The sequence below is a fragment of the Ranitomeya variabilis genome, chromosome 2 (assembly GCF_051348905.1).
Source record: "Ranitomeya variabilis isolate aRanVar5 chromosome 2, aRanVar5.hap1, whole genome shotgun sequence".
Classification (NCBI taxonomy): Eukaryota; Metazoa; Chordata; class Amphibia; order Anura; family Dendrobatidae; genus Ranitomeya; species Ranitomeya variabilis.
Window position 1 is genome coordinate 1,073,333,821 of NC_135233.1, and position 19,621 is coordinate 1,073,353,441.

At 43.9% G+C, this 19,621-nt stretch overlaps 1 protein-coding gene across 2 annotated transcripts in view; it reads right to left on the reverse strand.

Annotated features, from left to right (window-relative positions):
* Window positions 1-558: 558 nt before the first annotated feature.
* Window positions 559-19,621, reverse strand: part of LOC143808684 (cytochrome P450 2C8-like) — a 189,763-nt gene continuing 170,700 nt past the window's right edge. The window contains exons 8-9 of one of the 2 annotated variants that reach the window (XM_077291594.1): window positions 2,029-2,170; window positions 559-1,045 (exon numbers count right to left, since the gene is read on the reverse strand). In XM_077291594.1, the coding sequence (XP_077147709.1) occupies window positions 867-1,045; window positions 2,029-2,170 (321 nt within the window). In that variant the 3' untranslated portion in view covers window positions 559-866. The remainder of the gene's footprint in view (window positions 1,046-2,028; window positions 2,171-19,621) is intronic. The other variant, XM_077291593.1, reaches the window with a different exon arrangement.

A 19,621-nucleotide genomic window follows, 5' to 3' on the forward strand; every position in this document is an offset into this window, starting at 1 on the left:
AGCAAACAAAATAGCCTTAAGTTCAGGAAAAGAAAAACAAAGTGTCTAGTCCACCAGGCTCACTCTTGTAGCCTTAACACACTCAGGAGGGTTTTAGCTCCACACATATCCCCTGTGTATAGCATTTGCCTGTCTTATATAGAGCTAACCACACCCAGTAACCCATCACATGATTAGCCATGTGGTGTGACATCACCACAGGTCCTGAAGCAGATATATATACATGGTTATATACAATGAAGAAATACACCGGGCTACATTACAGCAACAAGGCACTTATGTGGCACATACCTCCCGTCGACTACACACCCTTTAGCCATGCTACAACACATTACTGATCTATTCTAAAAAGGATAGAAGTGTCTTGTTCTGCTATTGGGTGAGGTCCCCAGCAATTAATAAATTCTCATCTTGTATTGACTCACTTGGAGGGAGACTGGCAGAGTAGCTCGATTCTCTCCTGTAACCTCTAGTCCAGAGAGTCCCAGGATTTAATAAGGACACGGGTGACATTTTACATATTTTCAATTACCTTAAATGGTCCTCTCAATATTCATAGTTTGGGTGCAATGTAGTATGATTATACACGTCAATTCCTCATCAGGTGGCTACAAGTGCATTTTATTTCCATTTAAAATAATACAATGTTTTTTCCACAGATCTTTAACATTATAACAATGATGTTGCTTATTTCTTGATTACAACAATTACTTTAGCTTCAGTGCCCCATTCTGCTAAGGGATGTGTTTCCCAGTGGCTGGAGTCCACCAATTAATAAATAATCACTTAATCTCTGGATAGATAATAACTTGTTTTCACAGGAGAACTTTTTAAGGTTTTTCAATGTACTGTAGGTGACAAAGTGATCACGCCCGAGGAATAGCACACATCTTATAGGGCATTGGACCGGCTACGACTGCAACCCTTGGAGTCAGGTCTAGTGCAGCCCCAGGAGGAGCCTTAAATGTGAAGTTCTGCAGCAGTCTCGTGAAGAACATGTACAGCTCCATTTTAGCCAAGCTTTCTCCAGCGCAACTTCTCTTACCTACAGCAATGAAATATGTGGAAAAGGATAAAAAGTTTATATTGTTCCATTGCTAAAGCAAAAGATATTATATCAATTCAATGTAGGCTGTTATAAGTCATTGAATCCAATCTGAGAACAGTTATATACGGAGGCACAACCATCCTCGCCTCACACAGATTCACCAAAAGGAAGAAACTGTCCCCATACAGATTCTCACATTTTCCCAAAGCATAACCCACATAAATCATAAATGTGCCCTCATGGAACAGCCTCATAGGGAGAAGATTTAAAGGGAAACTGTCACCCCCAAAAATCATATGGGCTAAGGCCACCGGCATGAGGGGCTTATCTACAGCATTCTGCAATGCTGTAGGTAAGCCCCCGATGTAACCTGAAAGAGGAGAAAAAGAGGTTAGATTATACTCACCCAGGGGTGGTCCCGCTGCTGTCCGGTCCGATAGGCGTCGCAGTCCGGGTCCAGCGCCTCCCATCTTCATGCGATGACGTCTTCTTCTTGTTTTCCTGTCGCAGCTCCTGCGCAGACATACTGATTTGTGGGCAGAGTAAAGTACTGCAGTGCGCAGGCGTCGGGAAAGGTCAGAGAGGCCCCCGACACCTGAGCACTGCAGTACTTTACACTGCCCTCAACAGGGCAAATCAGTACACCTACGCCGGAGCCGCAACAGGAAAACAAGAAGAGGACGTCATCGTATGAAGATGGGAAGCCCCGGACCGCAGAGGGACCGCCACTGGGTGAGTATAATCTATCCTGTTTTCTTATCTTTCAGGTTACATGGCGGGCTTTAACTGCAGCATTACAGAATGCTCTAGATAAGCCCCTGATGCCGGTGGGCTTAGCTCATATACGATTTTTGGGGTGACAGATTCCCTTTAAAAAACATTTCTACTAATTTAGTGGGTGTGATGATGGAGAAATGTTCTTATTTGCTCTAATCTCTCCTCCAAATTGCTAAAAGAAGACATCTGAAACAATAACTCACCGGCTGAAAAAGGAATGAACGCTTCTTTCCTTACAAAATTTCCACCGGAATCCAAAAAGTGTTCTGGGTAGAACTCGTCGGCTTTTTCAAATTGATTCTTATCATGAAGTACGGAGGTCAGCAGTGGGATCACCTGGATTCCCTGAAAGGTTCAACATTTGCATAAGTCATATTTAATTGGGACCCCCCTCCTTAGGCTTTATTCATTTAAAGGGAATTTGTCAACAAGTTTTTGCTACCTCATCTGAGAGCAGGATAATGTAGGCAGAGACCTTAAATCCAAATATCTACTTAGTTTACTGGGTTCAGAGGTTCTGACACAATCAGAGATAAGTGTGAAGCAAAACTGAGAAAGCTGCCCTCACCTCACCACAGCTAACCTCACCTCCACCACAGCTATCCCTACCTCCACCACACTCAGTATTTACATTGTCTATTGAATGCGAGCTTATCACAGGAAGGGCGGAGTCAGGCCAGTGCTCACACTACCAGCTAATCACAGCAAAGATAATGTCCTGGTGATAAAACCTTCCCTGTAAGTCAACAACAGCTCACTGCCTGATAAGTGACATATCACTGAAATCTGTTTTTTTTTACCCCTATCTCATACTGTCATCATATTACCTAGCAAAAACCTGCTGACAGATTCCCTTTAAGGGTACTGTCACACAGTACCATTTTGATCGCTACGACGGTACGATTCGTGACGTTCTAGCGATATCGTTACGATATCGCAGTGTCTGACACGCAGCAGCGATCAGGGATCCTGCTGAGAATCGTACGTCGTAGCAGATCGTTTGGAACTTTCTTTCGTCGCTTGATCACCCGCTGACATCGCTGGATCGTTGTGTGTGACAGCGATCCAGCGATGTGTTCGCTTGTAACCAGGGTAAACATCGGGTAACTAAGCGCAGGGCCGCGCTTAGTAACCCGATGTTTACCGTGGTTACCAGCGTAAACGTAAAAAAAATAAACAGTACATACTTACATTCCGGTGTCTGTCCCCGGCGTCTCAGCTTCTCTCCACTGTGTGAGCGTCTGCCAGCCGGAAAGCGAGCACAGCGGTGACGTCTGACGTCACCGCTGTGCTTTCCGGCCATGGCGCTTACACAGTGGAGAGAAGCAGAACGCCGGGGACAGACACCGGAATGTAAGTATGTACTGTTTGTTTTTTTTACGTTTACGCTGGTAACCACGGTAAACATCGGGTTGCTAAGCGCGGCCCTGCGCTTAGTTACCCGATGTTTACCCTGGTTACCGGGGACTTCAGCATCGCTCCAGCGCCGTGATTGCAACGTGTGACCGCAGTCTACGACGCTGGAGCGATAATCATACGATCGCTGCGACGTCACGGATCGTGCCGTCGTAGCGATCAAAATGGTACTGTGTGACAGTACCCTAAGTCTGGTAATGCAATTAGAAAAAAATAAAATAAATGTTTTTATTTCATTGAATAAAATATTTTAATGTTCTCACATATTAAACAATAAAAAAACGCATATAGGGATTTTATACAACCAAATAGACTGCACAATCTAAACCACACAGCACTTGGCTTAAGAATAACATAATAAAGGAAAAAAATGAGGGTTAGTTTATAGTGATGAGCGAACATGCTCGCCACTACTCGTAACTCGCCCGAGTATCACTATGCTCGGTGTACTCAGCGATCATCGAGCATTTCCGGGATTATTCGGCGGTAACTGGTGTCTTCACCCAGCATTTTTGGCGGACTTTAGAGACGATGCAGGGATTGTCTGCCAGGCCATGAAACGCCGCAGCCATCTTTGTTGTGGTCGCGCAGTGATTGGCTTGGCCGCACAGCATCATTCCGAGTATAAGAGACCTGGCGCCACTCCTGCTCGCCGCATTCAGCTCTGGACTTAGCTAGTGTAGGGAGAGCTGCTGCTGAGGTAGGGTCAGAATCGTCCATTTAATAGTCAGTGTAGGTCTGCAACTGTTAATTCCACAACTTCTAAGAAACCAACAGTCCTTTCTAGGGCTAATTCGTGGGTCCCGATATTCCAGCTCTAGGCAGGCAGGGCAAAGCATATCCACATCAGTGCAAGGCCTGCAGGCACCTTATGTGCGCGCATAGCTCCCACTGCATCCCTCCCAAAACTTTGGAGGGATAGCTCCATAACTTTCTGCTGCTGCTCATTTACTAAAAACCTAGTTGCAGTTTTCATTTATTCAAAAATTCACCCCCCCCCCCAAAAAAAAAAAAAAAAAGAAAAAAAATACAGTCTGTTATGTCAGACCGAGTCCTGGCGCATCTGTAGAAAAATCATGGTTTGTCAGGCATACGTAGCACAGCTGTGTGTGCTAGCTTTGTTCTGCTATATATATATAACCACCGATCAACCAAACCGCTGCATGACCAGCTCTACCCTCACCTACTGTATTCTCACCCATCCCTTGTAGATTTTGAGCCTTCGCGGGCAGGGTCCTCTCTCCTCCTGTACCAGTCGTGACCTGTATTGTTTAACATTATTGTACTTGTTTTTATTATGTATACCCCTCCTCACATGTAAAGCGCCATGGAATAAATGGCGCTATAATAATATATATATATACTAGCTGAAGAGCCCGGTGTTGCCTGGGCATAGTAAATATCTGTGGTTAGTTATAGCACCTTACTTCTCTTATTTTCCCATCACGCCTCTCATTTTCCCCCTCACATCTCTCATTTTCTCCCTTACACCTCTCATTTTCCCCTCACTCCTCATTCCCCCCTCACTCCTCTCATTCCCACCTAACACTTGTCATTTCGACCTCACATCTGTCATTTTCCGATCACTCCACTATTTTCCCTCACTCCTCTCATTTTGCACTCACACCTTTTCATTTTCACCTCACACCCCTCATTTTCACCTCACACCTCTCATTTTCCCCTCAGTAAATACATGTTTGTCATCTCCCTTATATATAGTATACACCTGTATGTCATCTCCCCTGTAAATAGTATATACCTGATGCATGTCATTTCCTCCTGTACTGTATATTGTATATACCTATGTGTCATCTCCTCCTATATATAGCATATACCTGTATGTCCTCTCCTGTATATAGTATATACCTGTATGCCATCTCCCCTGTATATAGTATATACCTGCTGTATGTAATCTCCTCCTCTATATACCTACGTGTCATCTCCTCTTTTATATAGTATATACGTGTGTCATCTCCTCCTGCATATAGTATATACCTGTAAGTCATCTCCTCCTGCATACAACGAACCTATCCATTACAGTAAATGGCTGCCCACTCTCCCCAGTCCCACAAGCTCGCTGCCTCGGGGTTATCCTTGACGCTGATCTCTCCTTCAAACCACATATCCAAGCCCTTTCCACTTCCTGCCGACTTCAACTCAAAAATATTGCACGAATCCGTTCATTCCTCAACCAAGAATCTGCAAAAACCCTAGTCCATGCCCTCATCATCTCCCGTCTTGACTACTGCAACCTCCTGCTCTGTGGCCTCCCCTCAAACACTCTCGCACCCCTCCAATCTATTCTAAACTCTGCTGCCCGACTAATCCACCTGTCCCCCCGCTATTCTCCGGCCTCTCCCCTCTGTCAATCCCTTCACTGGCTCCCCATTGCCCAGAGACTCCAGTACAAAACCCTAACCATGACGTACAAAGCCATCCACAACCTGTCTCCTCCTTACATCTGTGACCTCATCTCCCGGTACTTTCCTACACGCAACCTCCGATCCTCACAAGATCTCCTTCTCTACTCCCCTCTTATCTCCTCTTCCCACAATCGTATACAAGATTTCTCTCGCGTATCACCCCTACTCTGGAACCCTCTACCACAACACATCAGACTCTTGCCCACCATCGAAACCTTCAAAAAGAATCTGAAGACCCACCTCTTCCGACAAGCCTACAACCTGCAGTAACCACCGATCAACCAACCGCTGCACGATCAGCTCTATCCTCACCTACTGTATTCTCACCCATCCCTTGTAGATTGTGAGCCCTCGCGGGCAGGGTCCTCACTCCTCCTGTACCAGTTATGACTTGTATTGTTCAAGATTATTGTACTTGTTTTTATTATGTATACCCCTCCTCACTTGTAAAGCGCCATGGAATAAATGGCGCTATAACAATAAATAATAATAATAATAATAATAATATAGTATATGGAGCGCCCCCACTGCCGCAGGGCCGAGGGGTACCCGGTACCGGGCCTCAGAGTCTCAGTTCTGGGGGGTTGTCATGGTGGCTAGGCCCGGTCCGTGGCCCTGCCTGTCAGGGGGACGTCCGGTGAAAGAGTGGGGAATGATGGTGTGGTTGTGAAGTGCCGGTCGCAGTAAATAACGAGGACACCAGGTTGCAGTCTCTTTACCTCTTTACTGAAGATCTCTGGGTCCTCAGTCCGGAATCCGGATAACCAGGCTGCGCAAGTCCGGCCGGTCCAATGGCACCTCCAGAGTTCTCTTTGCAGGTGGAAATCTATGCCTTCCCACTAGCGCTATGTGTTGTGGTCCTTCCCTGCTGTGCTTACGGAAAGTCCCCACAACTGTTGTGTCTGTTTCTGATGTTCCCTCACAACTCGATTAGATGATGTTCTGCTAATCCTCCGTCCCTCCCGGTGTTATGGTTGGGACGCACCCGTATGACGGGTAGGCTCGGAGCTCTTCCGGGACCCTAGAGTCGCCCCTCTCCACAAGTTGCCCCCTATGTCTTCTTAGGTGATTGGTGTGAGACAGCCCGCCTATGACTGACTGTCCTGCCGTTGGTTTGAAGTATTGCTTGGAGCTAGATATATAAATACTTCCTCGGCGTTCCGGCCACCGGTTGTGCGCCTCAGTGGGATGTTGCCTCGGTCTTACAGCACGACTCCTACTGGTATTCTCCTTGTTGCTTTGATCTCGTTTCTCACTCAGCACAATCTATCTTGCTTCTGATCCTTTCTTAGGGCACCGCCGCTATGCTGAGCAGGCACGGTCCCGTGACGTTCTTCCTTGTTGCCAGGCCTCTGTCAGGGTCCCAAACCTGACAGAGACCCTACCGAATCTTCCCCCACAACACCCGCTGCCACAAGGTGTTGCCTGGTTCCAACCCAGTCAGCTTTCTGAACTAACTTCCTGCCTGACCCCCAGTTTTACCAGTATGTGAGGAGTGGCCTAATGAATAGTACCCTTAGCTCTCCCTGGAGGCCCGACTGTGAAATGTATTGGTGTATGTCATACCTGGTCAGATGAACTCCTTCAGTGCCATCAGACGTGCCACAGCCCCCCTTAGCGGCAGAGCTTCAGTACTGCAATGACCAGGACTCTGGGGCGCTGCATATATACCTGTGTGTCATCTGCTCGTGTATATAGTATATACCTGTCTGTCATCTCCTCCTGTATATAGTATGTACATGTATGTCATCTCCTCCTGTATATAGTATATACCTGTGTGTCATCTTCTCCTATATATAGTATATACCTGTGTGTAATCTGCTCCTGTATATAGTATATATCTGTGTGTCATCTCCTCCTTTATATAGTATATATGTGTGTCATCTCCCCTGTATATAGTATATACCTGTGTGTCATCTCCTCCTGTATATAGTATATACCTGTGTGTCATCTCCTCCTGTATATAGTATATATCTGTGTGTCATCTCCCCTGTATATAGTATGTACCTGTATGTAATCTCCTCCTGTATATAGTATGTACCTGTATGTTATCTCCTGTATATAGTATATACCTGTGTGTCATCTCCTCCTGTATATAGTATATACCTGTGTGTCATCTCCCCTGTATATAGTATGTACCTGTATGTCATCTCCTCCTGTATATAGTATATACCTGTGTGTCATCTCCACCGTATATATTATTATTTATTATTATAGCACCATTTGTTCCATGGCGCTTTACATGTGAGGATGGGTATACATAATAAAAACAAGTACAATATTCTTAAACAATACAAGTCATAACTGGTACAGGAGAAGAGAGGACCGTGCCCACGAAGGCTTACAATCTACAAGGGATGGGTGACAATACAGTAGGTGAGGATAGAGCTGGTCATGCAGTGGTTTGGTTGATCGGTGGTTACTGCAGGTTGTAGGCTTGTCGGAAGAGGTGGGTCTTTAGGCTCTTTTTGAAGGTTTCGTGTTGTGAATTCTGCTCTTGGGCTCCCTCCGGTGGTTGTAAGTGGCACTTTTGTGAGTTCTGCTCTTGGGCTCCCTCCTGTGGTTTTGAGTGGAATGGCTGCTTCTTGGATTTAGCATCAGCAGCTGCTTCCACTGATCGTCTTTCTGGCTCGGCTATTTTAGTCTGGCCTTATCCCTCAGCCAATGCCAGTTGTCAATTGTTCCTGCTTGGAGTCACAGCTCTTTTGGATTTCTCTGACACTCTGACCTGTTCAGCAAAGATAAGTCCTTGCTTGTCCTTTTGCAGTCCACTTGTTGTGGACTTATTGTTCAGCACATTTTATGTTTTTTCTATTTTGTCCAGCTTATCAGTATGGATCTATTCAGCTAAGCTGGAAGCTTTGGGCAGCAGATTTTGTCCTCCACACCTTTAGTCAGGTGTGGAGATTTTTACATTCTCTGCGGTGGACTTTTTCTAGTTTTTATTACTGACCGCACAGTGTTCTGTCCTGTACTATCTATCTAGCTAGAAGTGGCCTCCTTTGCTATATCTTGTTTCATTCTACGTATGTCATTTCCCTCTCCACTCACAGTCATTATTTGTGGGGGCTGTCCTATCCTTTGGGGATTTTCTCTGAGGCAAGATAGCTTTCCTGTTTCTACCTTTAGGGGTAGTTAGCTCTTAGGCTGTGACGAGGTGTCTAGGGAGTGAAAGGAACATCCCACGGCTACTTCTAGTGTTGTGTTGAAATCAGGAACTGTGGTCAGTATAGTTACCACCTGCTCAGAGCTCGTCGCATGTCGCTCCTGAATCACCAGTCCATAACAGTTTTGATGGTAGGCGACAGTCTGATGTGTTGGGGCAGAGGGTTCCAGAGTAGGGGTGATACGCAAGAGAAATCTTGTATACGATTGTGGGAAGAGGATATAAGAGGGGAGTAGAGAAGGAGATCTTGTGAGGATCGGAGGTTGCGTGTAGGTAAGTACCGGGAGATGAGGTCACAGATGTATGGAGGAGACAGGTTGTGGATGGCTTTGTATGTCATGGCTAGGGCTTTGTACTGGAGTCTCTGGGCAATGGGGAGCCAGTGAAGGGATTGACAGAGGGGAGGGGCCGGGGAATAGCGGGGGGACAGGTGGATTAGTCGGGCAGCAGAGTTTAGAATAGATTGGAGGGGTGCGAGAGTGTTAGAAGGGAAGCCACAGAGCAGGAGGTTGCAGTAGTCAAGGCGAGAGATGATGAGGGCATGGACGAGTTGAAGTCGGCAGGAAGTGGAAAGGGCTTGGATATGTTGGATATAGTATATATGTGTGTGTCATCTCCTCCTGTATATAGTATATACCTGTATGTCATCTCCTCCTGTATATAGTATATACCTGTGTGTCATCTCCCCTGTATATACTATATATGTGTGTGTCATCTCCCCTGTATATAGTATATACCTGTGTGTCATCTCCTCCTGTATATAGTATATACCTGTATGTCATCTCCTCCGGTATATAGTATATACCTGTCTGTCATCTCCTCCTGTATTAACCTCATTCACACGTTATTTGCTCAGTATTTTTACCTCAGTATTTGTAAGCTAAATTGGCAGCCTGATAACTCCCCAGCCAACAGGAAGCCCTCCCCCTGGCAGTATATATTAGCTCACACATACACATAATTGACAGGTCATGTGACTGACAGCTGCCATATTTTGAGTTTTGCGCATGGCGAGATTTATGTGTGGTGCGTTTTGAGTATGTGCAAGTTTTGTGTGAGGCAACTTTTGCATGTGTTGCAACTTTTGTGCATGTGGCAATTTTTCCGTGTGTGCAAGTTTTGCGTGTGGCGAGTTTTCCATGAGGTGAGTTTTGTGGCTGTAGCTGCAACGGTGCAGATGCCAATCCCGGACATAAACACACACATACACACACACACACACACATTCAGCTTTATATATTAGATATAAATATATATATATATTTTATATACTGTATATATAAATTCACCCATAAGTTAAAAAAAAATGTATGCAGTCTCTTATGTCAGGCTGAGTGGTGGTGTTTTTTTTTTTTTATCGTATTTCCGCAGTAACATAGTTCTGTGGTAGCCTTTGTTTTTTTTGGTTTTAAATTCACCAAATAACAAAAAAGGCCTCATATATCGTCGTGCTGCAAGTTTGGGCATTTTAGGACGGTTTTCCACTGTTTTTTGCTGTCTGTTACTCTACTTATGTACAGCACTATTTAGCATAAAAAAAAAAATACAGGCCACATATTTGGCAGTGTGTTTTTTCCACGACAGGCCTCATATATCTACATGCTCCAAGTTTGGGCATTCTTGGCCGGTTTCCCACTTTTTTTGTGTCTGTTATTCTAATTATACACAGCACTATTTTGCATTAAAACAATACAGGCCACATATTTGGCAGTGTGGTATTTCCGTGACAGACCTCATATCTCTCCGTGCTCAAATTTTATGCATTTTTTTGCTGTCTGTTACTCTACTTATATACAGTACTATTTTTCATTAAAAAAAATACAGGCCACATATTTGCCAGTGTGTTATCGCTGTCAGACATCTGATGTATTTGTGGCATACAAATTGTGGATATTCAGGCCTACATTCTGCTGTATTTGCTGTCTGTTACCCTAGTTCGCTACACTATTTTAGTTTAAAAAATTAAAAAATACAGGTCACATATCGAACAGTGTGGTATCTCGTTAAAAATACTTCTCTTTCAACTTATTATGGCTGCTTCATGACTGTGTTAAATGCTCCAACTACTACTACCACCATCATCATCTTCTGCCTAGAGGCAGTCACTGCGCACATAGAAAGCCTGAGGAGCAGAGTGTGAACGCTTTGGCGGTGTTGTACTCTGTCTCTGTATTACAAAGGCGTTTTCTCCTGCCAATAAAAGCGTTACTGCCAGAAAGCAAGGAGCCATGTTCACAGTGACCGCCAGAGAGCGAGGCACCGTGCGCTCCATGACCGTGAGTACAGCGCACGTTCGCAGTACAGAGAGACAGTTCATGCTCCATGTTGAGCTTTGCAAAACAATATTTAAAGGGCACAGAGGAATGACAGAGGACATTGGAACGGTCAGCAAGGTACTCCCTCAGCATTTTCCCAAACAAAGCACTCCTTGTGAGAGTCCCCCATGCCTCAGGGCCAGGGTGATAGGAGGGTCTGAGAAAACTCTCCCCGAACTTTGTCTGTGTTCCACTTCCTCTGCTGGATTGGAGTTGTATCTCTCTCACCTGTACTCCTTGCTTGGCCAATGAACTGTGACTTTTTCTGCCAGCGTTTTCAGTTGGGAATTTTTTTAATAATTCAGCAAGAAGGGCCTATGGTCCTCTAACATTTTAGTTCACCTGTCTGCCTCTGGAATAAGAGATATAAAGTTCTACTTGTAGCGTGGGTCTAGAATTGTCAACAATCAGTATTTCCTGTCACCTAAAATGTTGAGAATGCGAGGGTGACGGGAAAGGCAGCTTAACATAAACTCAGCCATGCGTGCAAGACTGCTAACAGTTGATACTTCCATGTCCTACCCAAGAGGACAACTGACCATGGTATCCTCCTCCTCCTTTTCCTCAGGCCTCCATGACTTTTGACAAACCTCATCAATATCATTGTAAATACATCATTGTAAATACATTCCCCTGTAGTTTTTTCTCCCCCACCTCATTGTAGATTGTAAGTTGTCACATGCAGGGTTTTTTTGGGTGGTGTGATGGTGTGATATGCTATGTGGGTATCATTTTTGTGTATATTTCTATTTTACCTATTTTCATGGTGTTCTCTTGTAGGATGAGTTATTTGCTAATTGATGAATGACTGTTGCTGCCATCTGATATCAGACCCCATAGTACTGTTTGCTAATATGCTAATGGCATGTTGACCTAGCTTGTTGAAACAATGAGCACCTGAGACCTTCCCCCCTCCTGACCTATGAATGAGGAGGGAGACTTGTAAATATAAGGGAGGTGAGACACAGATCAGATCCTGTGTGGATCCATGAGGTGAAGACAGCACGTCACTATGTTATCCTCTGTCTGCTGGATTGTTGGACTTTTATTCTGTTACTGAACTGCATTCGTGTTCTGGACTATTTTATCATTTGTGTGGTGGATCGTATATATGGACCTTTCATATTTTTGCCTAAATAAAGGTCTTGGGATTGTTCTCTCTTCTCTTGCTCTGTTGATTGTGTGATACCGGAGAAGGACCCCGGTAACAGAGGGTTTATTATTGTTGTCACGATATGGTATGAAATATCATATAAGTTTATTTTCTCTTGTTAGCCCAGGCTGTGGGCTAAAAAAAACCCTTCCCATTCACTCAGGCAAGAGCTTGCCTTGTCAAAGTATGTGGGGGAGTTTTATTGAAGAAAGGTATTTACGACTGGCATACTGCAGTCGAAAGTTGTGCTAGCAGAAACTGGTCTGATCTTGCTTTTAAAACATGAGGATCTTTGTTCTGTTTTAGTAAGATATTGGGCCAACCATTTAGGCTAAGAAGATAATAAATACATATTGTTAATGTCCTTCGGCGGACCTATCAGCCACTCTAAACATGTGCTTCTAACTCCATCAGTTAAAAAGTAGGGGTTTCTCTGTAATTATGCATCACAAATAGGACATATTTGATCTCATTAGAGTGCCAACGTTAATACGAGATAAATGCTGGGATTGTTATGACTATGACATGTTCTGTAGCGGAGTTATAGGCATTAGACAAATTTAGGTTGAATTTAGTTAAACTGAAGAAATAGGAGGGTCTGGGAACATCAACCCTTTTTGTGATGTCACCAAGCTACACTTTATACGTTTCTACCCTCACCCCAGCCTAGAGTCTGTCTGCTGGAGTCTGTGTGAGCCTGATCTTACTCCAGAACCCTGATGAATTGGGACATTTGGGAACTCCGCCCACTAGCCTGGTTGCCTGAAATGAACTGAGAACATGTGAGTTTTACATTTTCTCATTTCATCTCTTTATGTTATAATTACCTTGTACATATTTGCAATTGTCTCATTTTGTAACATCCTTGTAATATTTTTCTATAAACACTGCCTAAACTTTATGGAGTATAACATTTAATACTAGTTCGTTCTTCCTGTTCTAAAATGTATCCTAAGTCTTCTGAAGGGAATTACGCTACTGTTTTGGGTTAGCTTCGGACCCGTTTAATCGAAGCTGGTGGCAGCAATACCGTGCACTGTGCCTTTGGGAGTCGTTGTAGCGACGGCGACATTGATAATTATTGTTCCTGCCTGAGCGGGAGTAGTTAAATCACCTCGCTGCAGCGTGCCCAATAGCCAGTACATAGCAGGCAACCTTTCTGGCGACTAATTATCCTAGGTGCAGTACGGAATCTGACCTGAGGTTAAAGGGGGCACCAGAGAGCTGCAGGTTTCAAGTGGAACTGTAAGCGGGATATACATAAATCCCTGCAGTTCGTGGTATATTGAAGAGCAGTGGGATACCTAAAATAAGCCCCTACTGTAAACTAAGAGGTCAATAGCCTTGTGTGTGATTTTCATCACATTGTAGCAGTGGAGGGATAACTAAGATAAGCTTTTGCTGAATTCTGTTTTCTGCCTGTGTGTGTCTTTCCTCTCCTATTCACAGTCAATATTCGTGAGGGGCTGCCTATCCTTTGGGGTTCTGCTCTGAGGCAAGATAGTGTTCCTATTTCCATCTATAGGGGTATTTAGTTCTCCGGCTGTGTCGAGGTGTCTAGGGTTTGTTACAAACCAAGGAAAATTGGAGTACATGTCCATAAAGATTGAAGTTTTATTATTTCATAAAGAAGACATACACAAATTGACAATACTGTAAAACATAAATAGAAAGTTACACACAGGGTGGGTAGCACAGACCAATACAACTGGTGCTGTCCATCACCAACGCCATAAATAAAGAAATCATATGCATATAAGTATTATATCTGCAGAGCACAGAGTCAGCCCCAACGGTGCTGTCCTGGTCTGACGCCTGCATTGTGGTAAGAGCATGGAGATGGATCTTTACATATAGCTACCTTGGGTATTAGCCTGTGTACAGGGCTCTACCATGTTTCTTTATACAATTCATCTATTTTCTACCTGACTCTGTGCTCTGCAGATACAGTCATATGAAAAAGTTTGGGCACCCCTATTAATCTTAAGCTTAATGTTTTATAAAAATTGTTTTTTTTGCAACAGCTATTTCAGTTTCATATATCTAATAACTGTTGGTCACAGTAATGTTTCTGCCTTGAAATGAGGTTTATTGTACTAACAGAAAATGTGCAATCTACATTCAAACAAAATTTGACAGGTGCATAAGTATGGGCACCCTTATCATTTTCTTGTTTTAAATACTCCTACCTACTTTTTACTGACTTACTAAAGCACTTTTTTTTGTTTTGTAACCTCATTGAGCTTTGAACTTCATAGCCAGGTGAATGCAATCATGAGAAAAGCTACTTAAAGTGGCCACTTGCAAGTTGTTCTCCTGTTTGAATCTCCTCTGAAGAGTGGCATCATGGGCTCCTCAAAACAACTGTCAAATGATCTGAAGACAAAGATTATTCAACATAGTTGTTCAGGGGAAGGATACAAAAAGCTGTCTCAGAGATTTAACCTGTCAATTTCCACTGTGAGGAACATAGTAAGGAAATGGAAGAACACAGGTACAGTTCTTGTTAAGGCCAGAAGTGGCAGGCCAGGAAAAACATCAGAAAGGCAGAGAAGAAGAATGGTGAGATCAGTCAAGGACAATCCTCAGACCACCTCCAGAGAGATGCAGCATCAACTTGCTGCAGATGGTGTCACTGTGCATCGGTCAACTATACAACACACTGTGTTTTTTTGCCACCATGCATAATGCCTTTTTGTATGACCAAGCAACTGAATCTTGGTTTCATCAGTCCACAGGACCTTCTTCCAAAAAGAAATTGGCTTCTCCAAATGTGCTTTTGCATACCTCAGCCGACTCTGTTTGTGGCGTGCTTGCAGAAACGGCTTCTTTCGCATCACTCTCCCATACAGCTTCTCCTTGTGCAAAGTGCGTTGTATAGTTGACCGATGCACAGTGACACCATCTGCAGCAAGTTGATGCTGCAGCTCTCTGGAGGTGGTCTGAGGATTGTCCTTGACTGATCTCACCATTCTTCTTCTCTGCCTTTCTGATGTTTTTCCTGGCCTGCCACTTCTGGCCTTAACAAGAACTGTACCTGTGTTCTTCCATTTCCTTACTATGTTCCTCACAGTGGAAATTGATAGGTTAAATCTCTGAGACAGCTTTTTGTATCCTTCCCCTGAACAACTATGTTGAATAATCTTTGTTTTCAGATCATTTGACAGTTGTTTTGAGGAGCACATTATGCCACTCTTCAGAGGAGATTCAAACAGGAGAACAACTTGCAAGTGGCCACTTTAAGTAGCTTTTCTCATGATTGCATACACCTAGCTATGAAGTTCAAAGCTCAATGAGGTTACAAAACAAAAAAAAGTGCTTTAGTAAGTCAGTAAAAAGTAGGTAGGAGTATTTAAAACAAGAAAATGATAAGAGTGCCCATACTTATGCACCTGTCAAATTTTGTTTGAATGTAGATTGCACATTTTCTGTTAGTACAATAAACCTCATTTCAAGGCAGAAACATTACTGTGTCCAACAGTTATTAGATATATGAAACTGAAATAGCTGTTGCAAAAAAAACAATTTTTATAAAACATTAAGCTTAAGATTAATAGGGGTGCCCAAACTTTTTCATATGACTGTATAATACTTATATGCATATGATTTCTTTATTTATGGCATTGGTGATGGACAGCACCAGTTGTATTGGTCTGTGCTACCCACCCTGTGTGTAACTTTCTATTTATGTTTTACAGTATTGTCAATTTGTGTATGTCTTCTTTATGAAATAATAAAACTTCAATCTTTATGGACATGTACTCAAATTTTCCTTGGTTTGTTCTATAGTAGGAGTGTCCTTTTTCAAAAAAATTTTTTTGAGTCCCCTTCTGTCTAGGCTCCCCCACTAGGGTTGTGAGCATGTGGTTGAACTCTCGATGGTTATTATTCTTTTTCTTGGGTCTGTTTGATGAAGTCTAGGGTTTGTTAGGCACACTCCTCGGCTACTTCTAGTTGCGGTGTTAGTTCAGGGTTTGCGGTCAGTACAGTTTCCACCTACTCCAGAGAAAGTTTCATGTGGCTCCAAAGTCACCGGATCATAAAAGTACAACTGGCCAACAATGAGTTAAATGCATCTCAGAAGAAGGGAAGAAAGGTGTTGAGTCATTTTTTTTTCTGCAGTTTGTTTTGCCTTTTCTTCCCTCTTTTTCTCTGGGTGGCTAAAGAGTTTTGTGTTAGCATGGATGTTAGATGACGTCGCGGCTTCTGATTGGTCGCGTAGTGGTCACGCGACCGCTACGCGACCAATCAGAAGCCGCGACGTCATCTAAGGTCTTTTAAGCGTGCATTCTTAGGAACAACGGCTCCCGGTTACGGCGGTAAAGTCCAGGGGCCGCCGGAGAGGTGAGTATATCCCTATTTTTTATTTTAATTATTTATTTTACACATTGATATGGATCCCAGGGCCTGAAGGAGAGTTTCCTCTCCTTCAGACCCTAAGAACCATCAGGATACCTTCCGATACTTGGTGTCCCATTGACTTGTATGGGTATCGGGTATCGGTATCGGCGATATCCGATACTTTTCGGGTATCGGACGATACTATCCGATACCGAAACTTTCAAGTATCGGATGGTATCGCTCAACACTAATGATGATGCTTTGGCGGCAATTTTCAGAAAGGGTCTTTCTGAATCCGTTAAAGATGCTATGGTGGGGTTTCCCACGCCTGTCGGTCTGAGTGATTCTATGTCTCTGGCCATTCAGATTGATCGGCGCTTGCGGGAGCGCAGAACTGTGCGCGCTGTGGCGTTGTCCTCAGAGCAGAGTCCTGAGCCAATGCAGTGTGATAGGATTCTGTCTAGAACAGAACGACAAGGATTCAGACGTCAGAATAGGTTGTGTTATTATTGTGGCGATGCTTCTCATGTTATTTCAGTCTGCCCTAAGCGGACAAAGAGGATCGCTAGTTCATTTACCATCAGTACTATACAACCTAAATTTCTGTTATCTGTGTCCTTGATCTGCTCATTGTCATCATTTTCTGTCATGGCGTTTGTGGATTCAGGCGCCGCTTTGAACTTAATGGACTTTGAGTTTGCCAGGTGTTGTGGTTTTCCCTTGCAGCCTTTGCAGAACCTTATTCCTTTAAGGGGCATTGATGCTACACCTTTGGCTAAAAATAAGCCTCAGTTTTGGACACAGGTGACCATGCGCATTGCGCCAGCCCATCAGGAAGATTGTCGATTTCTGGTGTTGCATAATTTACATGATGCTATCGTGCTGGGTTTTCCGTTGTTGCAGGTACATAATCCTGTGTTGGATTGGAAGTCTATGTCTGTGACTAGTTGGGCTTGTCAGGGGGTTCATAATGATGTTCCCTTAATGTCCATCTCCTCTTCTTCCTCTTCCGAAATTCCAGAGTTTTTGTCTGATTTTCAGGATGTATTCGATGAACCCAAGTCCAGTTCTCTTCCACCGCACAGGGACTGTGATTGTGCGATTGATTTGATTCCAGGCTGTAAGTTTCCTAAGGGCCGACTCTTCAACCTGTCTGTGCCTGAACATACCGTTATGCGGAGTTATGTTAAGGAGTCTTTGGAGAAAGGGCATATTCGGCCATCTTCTTCACCGATGGGAGCGGGATTTTTTTTTGTTGCTAAGAAGGATGGCTCCTTTAGACCCTGTATTGATTATCGCCTCTTGAATAAGATCACGGTCAAGTTTCAATACCCTTTGCCTTTGCTTTCCGATTTGTTTGCTATGATTAAGGGGGCTAGTTGGTTTACTAAGATTGACCTTCGGGGGGCGTATAATCTTGTTCAGATTAAGCAGGGTGATGAATGGAAAACTGCGTTCAATATGCCCGAAGGCCATTTTGAATACCTTGTGATGCCATTCGGGCTCACTAATGCCCCATCTGTTTTTCAATCTTTCATGCATGATATCTTCCGGGCTTATATTGATAAATTCTTGATTGTTTATTTGGACGATATTTTGATTTTTTCTGATGATTGGGAGTCTCATGTGGAACTGGTCAGGATGGTATTTCAGATCCTTCGTGACAATGCTTTGTTTGTGAAGGGGTCTAAGTGTCTCTTTGGGGTACAAAAGGTTTCTTTTTTGGGTTTTATTTTTTCTCCTTCATCTATTGAGATGGATCCGGTTAAGGTTCAGGCCATTCATGATTGGATTCAACTAACGTCCGTAAAGAGTCTTCAGAAATTTTTGGGTTTTGCAAATTTTTATCGCCGTTTCATTGCTAACTTTTCCAGCGTGGTTAAACCCTTGACAGATTTGACGAAGAAAGGCGCTGATGTGGCGAATTGGTCCTCTGCGGCTGTTTCTGCCTTTCAGGAGCTTAAACGTCGATTTACTTCTGCTCCGGTGTTGCGCCAACCGGATGGTTCTCTTCCGTTTCAGGTTGAGATTGACGCTTCTGAGATTGGGGCAGGGGCCGTTTTGTCTCAGAGGGATCCTGTTGGCTCCTTGATGAAACCATGTGCCTTCTTTTCCCATAAATTTTCGCCTGCTGAATGCAATTATGATGTCGGCAATCGGGAGTTGTTGGCTATGAAGTGGGCATTTGAGGAGTGGCGACATTGGCTTGAGGGAGCAAAGCACCATATTGTTGTCTTGACCGATCATAAGAATTTGATTTACCTCGAGTCTGCCAAACGGCTGAATCCTAGACAGGCTCGATGGTCATTGTTTTTTTCTCGTTTTGATTTTGTGGTCTCGTATCTTCCGGGTTCTAAGAATATTAAGGCTGATGCCCTTTCTAGGAGTTTTTTGCCTGATTCTCCTGAGGTCCTTGAACCGGTCGGCATTCTGAAAGAAGGGGTGGTTCTTTCTGCCATTTCCCCTGATTTACGATGGGTTCTTCAGGAATTTCAAGCTGACAGACCTGACCGCTGTCCAGTGGGGAAACTGTTTGTTCCTGACAGATGGACTAGTAGAGTGATTTCTGAGGTTCACTGTTCTGTGTTGGCTGGTCATCCTGGTATTTTTGGTACCAGAGACTTGGTTGGTAGGTCCTTTTGGTGACCTTCTTTATAACGTGATGTGCGTTCTTTTGTGCAGTCCTGTGGGAATTGTGCGTGGGCCAAGACTTGTTGTTCTCGTGCTAGTGGGTTGCTTTGGCCATTGACGGTCCCTGAGAGGCCCTGGACGCATATTTCTATGGATTTTATTTCTGATCTTCCCGTTTCCCAGAGGATGTCTGTTATCTGGGTTGTTTGTGACCGGTTCTCTAAGATGGTTCATTTGGTGCCTTTGCCTAAATTGCCTTCCTCTTCAGATTTGGTTTCGTTGTTTTTTCAGCATGTGGTTCGTTTGCATGGTATTCCGGAGAATATTGTGTCCGACAGAGGGTCCCAGTTT